The 10,943-nt window shown below is 39.1% G+C and overlaps 1 protein-coding gene across 1 annotated transcript in view; it reads left to right on the top strand.

The window, feature by feature from the left end:
- Positions 1-651: 651 nt before the first annotated feature.
- Positions 652-10,943, top strand: part of phldb1b (pleckstrin homology-like domain, family B, member 1b) — a 137,996-nt gene continuing 127,704 nt past the window's right edge. The window contains exon 1 of the mRNA XM_079677767.1: positions 652-842. Within this exon, the coding sequence (XP_079533893.1) occupies positions 765-842 (78 nt within the window). The 5' untranslated portion in view covers positions 652-764. The remainder of the gene's footprint in view (positions 843-10,943) is intronic.

Genomic DNA, 10,943 nt, shown 5'->3' with positions numbered 1-10,943 from the left:
GGAGTTTGTTAAAATAGTCCAGGAAAGGCTGCCAGTGCTTGTAGTATTTGTTAACACATGGCTACGATAGCTCAACTCGTAAATTTGAATAAACCAGCGTAGAATCGACCTCACGCTGGTGAGTTGAACGTGTAGGAAAATATGACTCACAGTAGTTCCAGTGTGAGAGAATAAAGGGCCACTCTTTTTCACAACCTTGTTTACCTTCCAGTCATGTTTAAGGTGAACATTTCTGCAGCTATTCATGAACAACGCAGCATTTCTTTATCCAAAAGAATGAGCGCCTTGTGTCAGCGTGTTGGGGCGAGGCTGACCGGACAGGAACACCTCAGAGAGAGAGGCGTATGTTAAGGAGTGTGTGTGTGTGTGTGTGTGTGTGTGTGTGTGTGTGTGTGTGTGTGTGTGTGTGTGTGTGTGTGTGTGTGTGTGTGTGTGTGTGTGTGTGTGTGTGTGTGTGTGTGTGTGTGTGTGTGTGTGTGTGTGTGTGTAATGGCAAGAAAGAGAAAGGGAGTGAAAGAGAGAGGGAGGGGACTAGCAGCAGCAGACAGTGTGTGTCAGCAGCCACATGGCTTTAGCCCAGTGTGTGTTATGACAGCGAGAGACAGTGTGTGTGTGTTCAGAAGAGGCAGTGAGTGAGAGACCCTTACGACAAAACAGAGAGAGAGAGGAGGGGGGGACACAACAAAGAAAGGAGCTTCCTCTTTGGATCCTAGTCAGAGTTTTGTATTTTTCTCTGCAGCAGTTTATGCACCCTTCTCGTCTTTATGAGCAGCAGCAGTGTGTTTAGTGCTGTGGTGTTACTGGACCACCCCACCCAACACACCCACCCACCACTCCATCAGGTAAAGTAGACACTTGACACATTTAATATAAAAGGCAGTTTTCACAGTGTTCCATGTTCTGAGCTTGTGTGTGTGTGTTTGTGTGACAGACAGTGCAGGTGTCAGACAGTTTGATCATAGAGTTAATACATTTCCAATGCATGTATATAGAAGCTTCTCATAATGTCAAACAGAACCAAATGTTACAGAATAGGCACATAATTTGGTTAAAAGCCAACAAAATGAGTTTCTGTGATAAATTTTGAATAACAATTACTCAATTAATATGTTACTAACGCTTGATGAGTTATGGAGGTAGCTAATGTGCTGTACATTTTTTTATCCTAATGTGTTTTTGTCCTAGTTAGAGTGACATTTGGTTACGTTGTCCAGTGGTTTGATACAGTGTAATAACTATGAGTCCTACTATCATTGACTAAATAAATGAGGTCATGAGAATAGGTTTGGTAGTTTTGATTGGAGGACGTACAGTGTATGAAATCTTCCATACCCATACTGCATACTGTATGTGTTTTTACTATGATAAACCAAGAATGTATCCATTAAAATGTGTCAAACCTTAAAAATAACCATGCTGCTTAATCAGAAATCATCCATAGAAGATTAGCATTGTATTTCTCCTGGGTGGGATCTTCTGGATGTTTCTTCAGTATGTCCTTTGTTATCAGTAGCAGACACAATAGTGTAGGCTGTGCTGGTCAGGTGGATTCTGCTCACTGTAATGACGTAGATCGTTGAATTTCAATACAATGTTTGTGATCAACTTGATTTTAGCATAGTTTTAGCTTGTTATGCTATGTGAGCAAAATCACATGTCTGCTTTGTTTGTTAATGTTGATGGTATTACTTTAGAATAACTGATATTCTCATTGATGTTAAATGATGGTGGAATTCATAAGTAGAGATACATTTTTAATCAACACCGGTTCACTTGCAACAAGGAGAAATTAGTTTTAGCAAGACTTTAAAATATCTAATGATTGCTATCATTAGCCACCGTTAGCTAGTTGTCATATTGCATGTATGTACAGTAGCAGCTACACCATTTACTGCAATGGTTCTGAAACATTTTCTGACCATAAACCACCTAACCATAAATTCCAGCCTGGAACTTGTGTGGATTTTCTTGGATTTCTAGAAAAGATACCGCTCAGCAGCTCAACTCTGAAAGTTTCTTTCTTTAGGGAACTAGCAAAAATCCCTTTCGGTTTGGCTAATGCTAATGTAACCTTGTTGTTAAGTTCAAACTTTGTCACATTTTCACTTCCAACAAAATAATTTTCAGAAAATATTTTAGTTATTACAGCTAATTTTTTTTATTTTTATGTGTAGCCTATATGTAAAAGATAACTTTAAATATGACATATTTTTGTTTCAAATTAAGGACTATGGTCAATTGGAGTTTGAGTACACTAAAATCTAGGAATCACTGCCAAATTGTATTAAATTGAGATTTGGAACTTTGATTTGATTAAACTTGTCTTATGTTTATATATTTTATTTAAAACATTACATATTCCCGTTTTAAACAATCCATATCCTAATTTTGAATTTAGTCATAAGCACCCTATAATCACTTAACCCTCTTAGCATAGATCGACCTGTTGCTGTACCTGGAGGAAAGACGTTGGAGATTGAAGGCAAAACTGCAAAGCATTGCATATGAGTGTCAGTCAAATAATCTCTGGCTCTTCCCACCCCCCTGAAACACTGGCTGCTTCATAGGCCGAGTGAGAGAGAGACCCATACAGGGTTCGTTATTGTTTGAACCTCCCGACCAAAGCAGAGCTGGGCCACATTTTTTCGGGCGCTTGGCAGAGAAAACGGCTGTGCAGAGTTCCCAGACCGCAGCAACTCTCCAGCTAGTGATAATAAATCCTTTGTTATGTGAGCTCATTCTGTTGAGAGCATAATCAGGCTAGCACAGAGGCACTCTATCTAGAGACCCCCCCTACTCCATCACCCTCAACCCAACACTCAACATCCATCCAGACCCGTTCTCTCACTGGCTCCCCTGTGTTTGCTCCTAAGGCCTCCTCTGGGTGCCACTTCTGCTGTTAGCGATACTGTCGACCTTGGATGTCACAGATTTTCCTGGAACGAGACAACCTTGTAGGATTGTAATAAGCTTGTAATTTCAGAGCATTATTGCTGCTTAGTGTAAGAGCCATGGGAAATGAATGAAAAGGAAAATGAGCAATTAGCTGGCAGGTGGTTGGTGCTAAATGTGGAGTAGGAGTCAGAGATACATCAATTTAATTTGCATCAGATGCTCTCAGTTTCTACATCAGGGTCCGGGTGGAGATTATATATCAGAGTGTGGCAGTGTGAGGGAGAATTGACCTCCGTGTAAACTGGAGTAGGTGTGAACCACTGATTGGCTTGTGTCCATTCATTTAATGTGACAGTAATTGACTGTTTTCAGCAAAAACTGAGGGCATGATGAATGTGTGCACTTACCTACAGAATGGACAATATTATTGTTGTGTTGTTATTCGATTCATTTACAAATCTCAGATTAAAAAAATGCAATACAGAGGAGAACTTGGGGGATGATCCGCTTTATGATGTACCTTGTAATGGTAAAGAATACACTAGTTGACTTGATTAAGGTTCTGTTTACAGGTCATTTGAAGGGCTGAAAATGTAAAGTTAAGACACTGATAAGTAACTGATTAGATTAAAAGTTTAAACTTCACCTAATTGGTTTTTAACCAACTCTCCGATCACTAACATGAATTGTATAGTGCACTGATTAGTTACATGTAGGTTGAAATTAAATTATTACCTGCTATAAACATTCAGTTTGCACACCGACTTTCTTGTTCAACTTGTCAACGTACCATAACCGCTGTAGTCTTAAGAACAATATTCATTTGCAATTCAGATGCGGAATTCATATATTTTGTATTAACATTGGAACAAAATGGAACCTTGGAACATTACTGCATGTAATGTGAACAATGTTGCTCATAGTGAGGAGACAATAGAGACCAGCACCAGACTCAGTTCCTCTAAGCTCTACCAGGAGTTTTAGCTTCTCTCAGCTCATTGTTTGGGTTTTACAGCCAACTGTTAACTGTTTTCGCTTCACCCTCAAAGCTCTTATCAGCCTTGTTTCCAGCTGCAGCTGGTTTGGGAAACAAGTTCTGATAACACACTGTTCCCTACCTGCCCAGCAGCAAACAGCAGAGAGAGGTAAAGACTAGCTGGTGAACAAAGTGGAGCATTTAGCATGTCCAAAACCCTTTTTACTTAAGAAGGTTCCTTTCTCAGTGAAATGATTTTGAAGTACCTAAGTGTCAGCCATGATAAGAGATACTACCCTTTAGCATAGGGTACACTGGAGCATCCTTTACCAAAGCAAATTATAAAAAATGCCGACCAACTATTGCTTGAATTGGAAACATTTGAAATGACACACACTGATAACATCCACCATTGTATAAATATGCAGCATAGTGTAAATGCTGCTGTATTTTTTTCAGACTGTCTTTTCCTAAAACCTTACAGATTATCCATCACTTCTTTTGAATCACTTAAATTAAACCCATAATGAAGTGAAGGGGATTTGAAGAGATTAGGGAAATACTTTTCTTTTAAGTTATGGACTACAGCCTAAGATTTCCTCTCAAGGAACAAAGCAGAGCACAAAGTAGAGTATTGACCTTTCCGCAGGTGAACTTACATGACTCCAAATGTGCGTATTTAAAGTTGCTTTTAGATTGATCTTGTACGGTGAGCACAATGTTACCACAACAGATGAATATGATCTAAACTACGATAATACAAATCATTGCTTTACATGTTGAGGGACCTTATTACTAAGATGGAAAGACCCAGTGAGGATGAGGAGCTCAGGGGACAGCAGACATAACTGTATGTCCTCTCATACTGCTCACTTTGTTATTCTCACAAACAGCTGTACAATCTGCCGTTCCCACAGCTGCAGCACTCACAGCTCACACACACACACACTCAGAGCAGGCAGCCAATCAGAACGCCTTTCATCTGCAGACTGGGATATGACCTCTGCAGATTTCTCTCCCTTTCTTTTCCCTCCCCCATCATTTCCTCTCTTCATTGTCTTTGTCTTTTATTTGCAGCATGCCTTCAGGCCAGCGATTCATCCCAAAAGAAAGACGTCATCATTCTCTCTGCTGCTCACTTCACTTTACTTTCCCCCTTTCTCTGAGAAGCGTTTTTTCTCTCACATGCTGATAGGACTGTCTGGGACACTGGTGGCTTATAATGTGCCATTTTACAACATCTAGCCAACTGCAAGCCTTATGCTGCAGTGGTCACACACACGCATGCACAAAATGTTTTCACTTAGGAGTTGCTATGCCAACAAAGGATTTGGCGGGGAGGCAGCCGTCTGGTAAAAGATGATGTCATGGTGTTTTGGCTGCTGCTGCTCACCTGGCCTATTTTCACACACACACACACACACACACACACACACACACACACACACACACACACACACACACACACACACACACACACACACACACACACACACACACACACACACACACACACACACACACACACACACACACACACACACACACACACACACACACACACACACACACACACACACTCTTTCAGTCTGGCTGTTAAGATAGGATTTCAGTTCACACTATCATAACTGAAACCTTGATTTTAATTGAATGTGTTATGTCAACAAATGTCACACTACTGTATTAGGTTTATTATTTAAAGTTAATATTATTGCTTTCCACTAACCTAGTAAAGTAATGTGAAATCTGTTTTTATAATACTTTTAATTTAAGTCAACGTTTCAGTTTTTCCAGTGCGGATACAGTGCTGATTGTTCTAACCGTTGTGTCGTACACTATAAAATGAAATACACATGACTAATAACACAGGCATATTGCTAAATATAGTAAGATACTCAATGAAAACATAGAAACATTATTATAATATATTATTATTGCTTAAGCTATCCCATAGTGTATAAAGTAAGTCAATAAAACCCCAACATTGAAGTGATGAACACATAAATGCATCAATAATTTGAATGAAATATTTTAACATATTTTACTTTTGGTACTCAATTATTATTTAATGATATACCTTTTAACTTTTACTTTAGTACACATTTGGAACTTTTACTTGTAACTGAATAATTGTACACTGTATAATTGCTACTTGTACTTAAGTAAATCATATGAGTACTTCTCCCACCCCTGGAAAATACAGACAAGAACAATGATTTCCATGCAACCTTACTAAGTAGGAACATAAGTGAACTTTTCTCCATCATAGTAACAGGACAGAGTGTGGGGAATACAGAGAATGTGTGTATTCAGTAGTGATATTATGCATGTTTTCTAATAGGAAGTACAGTAAGTGTTTCCAGAGGCTGTTGAATGTCCCCAAAGTGTAATGAGGCTGAATGACAGGACAATACAAAGAGACACAGAGGGCTGTTTGGTCTGCTCTTTGAATCCCTTTCCATGACTCAAAGGGATATCCCACGCTGCCTCCAGCATCCCAACCCCCTCCACTCCCCTTGACTTCCCTTCCCTCCCCGTCTTCAACTCCTCCCTGTCACTCCCTTCATAGTTTAGCCCTAACAATGTTCTTTCCTACATAAGCTGGGTGGATGTTGGAAGAATTAAGATCTGGACCCTGGATGGACTTTATATCGTACTTTTGGAGGAGTTGACCGTTGCGAATTGCATTGAGCTGGATAGAAGACAGAGGGGGTGGGGGGGGTGAGTGACAATGTGAATGTGTACATGAGTGTTGTACATGTTGAAGTTAAAGCTCCTCCTTTAGGGTGGCGGTATAGATGGAAACATGATGTCAGGTTGTTTTGGTGAGAAATACGCTATTGTTGGTGTAAGTGCCAACCAATAGAGTACAGTAGAGTAGTAGAGATACAGTACACTTATACTGTCTATTAGTTAGCTAATACATTAAACTAAATGAGTGTTTTTAATGCTTGTCAAGTCAGGTTTATATGGTGTAGTTTGATTCACTACATTTATGGTAGAATTGATCACTACTGTATTCTTTGTGTTTAAAAAACCTAAGGATGATGAATTTGTTTCTGATCATGAAAACCGTCCAACTGAAGTATATAGGTTGCTTTCATGCGAATGTTGCTCCCTGTCTCCTATGAAAGTTCTCTTTAATACAACAAGACATTCATACAGTGAATTATGGTAAAACATACGATAATAACGCAGGATAGGCTTGATGGTTGATTAGGGTGCTCCCATGCACCATTGTTGTCCAATTTGGCTGTTGTCCAGTGAGGTTGTGTTTGTGTTTTCATCTTACAACTTTAAACCTTTCATGGTGTGTTTTAAGTTCAAGAAAATAAATTGTACAAACTTATTGTGTCAATATTGAGTCCAAACAAATTGTATGGCATCTTCCAAAATGCCAAAGTTGAGGCTTGAAGACAGTAGTCAGCAAACCAATGGTTGACGTCACCATGGCTACCTCCATATACAATCAATCAGTATGGAAGCGACTTGTAAACTGCTAAACCAAAGAGTGTGTCTTTTCCCTCTTTTATTTTCAGACTTTTTGAAGGTTATAGAGCATCATATTTATATTGGAAACCTATTGGAGGTTCTTGACTTTTAAGGGAGGAATATGCAAACCATTGTCAAAAGTATATGAAGATATATTTTGCACTAAAGCTGCAAATATTTAATGTTGTTGAAGTAATTGCTGAAAAAAAAAAGTTCCTCTTGCTAGCTTTTCCAGAACTTTCGATCCCAGAACAAAGTTTATGGTCTTCATCAATTCCTTGAGTTCAAAAGGTTGTGATGGAGATTGATCTGCTGATATAAGAGCTCTGAAGCTAACACATGAATTAAGTGAGTTATAACACTAAGGCGGAAAAGCTTTGAAAAATATCCACTTTTAATAAAATCCCAGTATAAGTCCAATATATCAGTGTAACCCACACATAGGGTCCTATCCCCTCTGGTGTGTTGAGGTCTTGCAGTGTGAGTGAACCTTAGTGTGTGTCCTGCAGTCCAGCATCAGGCCTCAGCGTTGGCACTCTCCTCCAGAGGATTACTGCTGTTGAAAGAGCCTCTTTGTCCGCACAAGGCTGGAATGCCCGTCCAGCTCCACGTCTTTGGAAACACTGAGCCAAAAGTCAACGGAACCATTGAGTAACCCAATACCACATTCCCTCTTCCAACGGTTTCCTTGTTCAATCCGACTGCTCAAGGTGAAAGTAAAACATGACACTTACTCTTACTAGTGTAAACCAGATGTTTTTAATCTTCAATACTTAGTTAAGGTTGCCCCTGGCGACAGGACAAATTTTGTTCCTTTATTTTTCATGAAACTAAATAAATATCTTTGCTTTAAATCCTGGGTTTTGGTTTGCTACTGTCTGACAATGAACTGCTGACATTTTAAAGCTGCATCAGTCAGTTTTTGTGAAACTTTGGGATACTTTATCCTTTGACAATCCCCCCAAAGAAGACTGACCAGGAGTAGCATCTGCCAGCTCCGACCAGATACAGCAGCTGCGTCTCTTAAAGAGGACATATTATGCTTATTTTCATGGAGCTTTTGGTTGCGGCAGGTCAAATAATTGGTGCCCGATTTGAACACATTTTTAACAACTTGCGCCGTTGTAGTGGGAAAAAGGGTTATGTTTACTCTGGTTCCACCCTGAATGAAAAGTGTTAATAATAATGTCATTGATTGATCATTTGAAAAATATTGACTACATTAGTGCCGTGTCTTGTGGAAAAAAGTATTGATTTTGTATTTTGAGAAAGATGGGCGAGGACATTAGGCGCTTTTCCCAGGAATAGTCCCGGAACTTAGTTCAACGGAACTCTTTAGTTCCGGAACTATCTAGTACAGGGGTTCCCAAAGTGGGGGTCGCGAGATAATTAAAAATGATTAAAGATTTTTTTTGTATTATTTTTTTTAAAATTATTATTATTATCCAGTGTTTCCCACACAATTTGATTCTATTTGTAGGGGCACCACCCCCCCATGCAAATTAACCATCATCTCATTAAATATGCGCATATTTTAATACATTTATTTCAGTTACACAATTCTGAACATTGGATAAAGTCAGGTTAGAAATTCTAGTTTCATTTTGTATTCATATTAGAATCTAAAGTTTTTACTGAAGGGATTTTGGATATCTCTTTTTATCACTCCATAAATCAAAAAATACTGCAACAGCCCTAAAATAACAATTTTTGCCATTGTTTTTAGGTATAAAATGTTATATAATTCAGGCTATGAATGATATATGAACAAACCCTCTGTAAAAACCTTCAGAATATTGATAGGAATAAAACTGGAAGGTTTGGTGTACACCAAAGTGGACATTTCTCACTCAGAATAGGAGAAAAAACTAATTTTGAGAAAACAACCTTTAAAGATTGCTGAGTGGGGCTACTGGCTAATGGGCCTATTATGGCCAATTTAACTGTGTTTGCTATTTGCAGTAACAATTTTCAGTAATTTTGCAAAAGGTTTTGCAAAAGCCTGTATTCGTGACGCGTTATAGATTACCAGTAAAGTATTCATACTGCAACAACCAATCTCTCCTGGTCATATGTACAGGCTGGGTACCGAGAACCGGTACTAAGTCAATACCGGTACCTGATTGGACGGTATCGGTAAACCGTTAAACCGGTGGACAAACGGTGCTGCTATCGGTATATGTGTTACGTCTACTTCCTTAGTTTAACTTTAAACCATTCTGGTTGGTTGGGAACCCTCATCCCGTGTGATGTATCCGGTTTGAGACCCCTCTGATTGGCCACTGTAAATGCCACTCGTCATGTCTCTCAACAGCGCTCTTATTATTGTTGTGAGACTCCCGCAGGCATGGCGGACAGAGCGAAGTGATCGTGCACTTTAAAAAAATGTAGTGGTGATAGTGCAAGGTGCAATCTATGTACTCAATTAGCTGCGTGTAAAGGGGGTAACACAAGCAACTTAATGAAGCATTTGCAAACGAGACACTCATTGAATCTAAAACGGTGCTAGCGATACTGCTAGTGCTAGCGGGCTTTAGCAGCGCCGTGTGTAAATGTGACCTGAGCGAAGGCTCGCAGGCAGGTTAGCTGCTGCGCACGGGTAATATGTTTTATTTACGTGAGTGCAGTCTTGCAGGCACATAGTCTTGTCTTTTTTTAGTTTATTAAAACTGACAGTGTGTTAATGTGAGCTCCCACACCTATAATAATTTGGCCTTTCATTGCTTCTGAGAAGCTAATGTATAAGTTATACAGTTATTTCTGCAAGAAAATTACAATACAATTACTGTTTAATCTTCACATCTTGTATTCATGTCTATAATTTTGAGCACCAAATTATTGAAAAGTATCGAAAAATACCGATACCGATAAGCAGTACTGGTACCGGTATCGATAAAATCCTAACGATACCCATCCCTAACAGGCTGTGATGAACCATCCTTTAAGATGGATATGTTTTTAATCTCAAAGCCGAGGACTGATGAAAGGCATTATTAGTCCTCGGCTAATAACCAACGATGTTAGTCTTGGACTGGAGCTAAGATTTGTTTGGGTAGATTGAAATGCTTGACACAGTAAATCAAAAATATTGAGCGTATTCAATATATCTGCAATTGGTGGCTGTAAAGCTAATTTTCTATAATTTACTTTTCTCACAAAAAGGTATGTGTGAAGGTGAAAAATTGTTTTACAACTTTCTCCTTTGCTACAGTACAGAGGCGGACAGAGAAACACTCCTACCTCATTCCTACCTGGCTGCAGCTTAGTATCTTATCTCATCACTTTGATGCATTGGATTACAGTGGTTTGGATAATGACAACAAGTATTCTTTCATGGATGCTTTGAGGCATAATTTCTACTGTCACTGGAGACAATAATCAGATAATGACAGGGTCTCTGATCTTCTGAAGTGCTGCTCTGCAGTTTTAGAGATGAGTTCACAGCTTTGATGACAAACACACGCTACAATATATTCCTTGTTTTGTTTTTTTACCTTATTCATCTGTAGAAAGCCTCCTGAGGATCATGCTTTTTTTATATGACCATTCTTAGACAGTTAAAGAGTTGGCTTGCACTACA

This window comes from Notothenia rossii (genome assembly GCF_949606895.1).
Source record: "Notothenia rossii genome assembly, chromosome: 4".
Taxonomy (NCBI): Eukaryota; Metazoa; Chordata; class Actinopteri; order Perciformes; family Nototheniidae; genus Notothenia; species Notothenia rossii.
The sequence above is the reverse complement of the archived record's forward strand: the minus strand, read 5'-3'. Positions and strand labels throughout refer to the sequence as shown.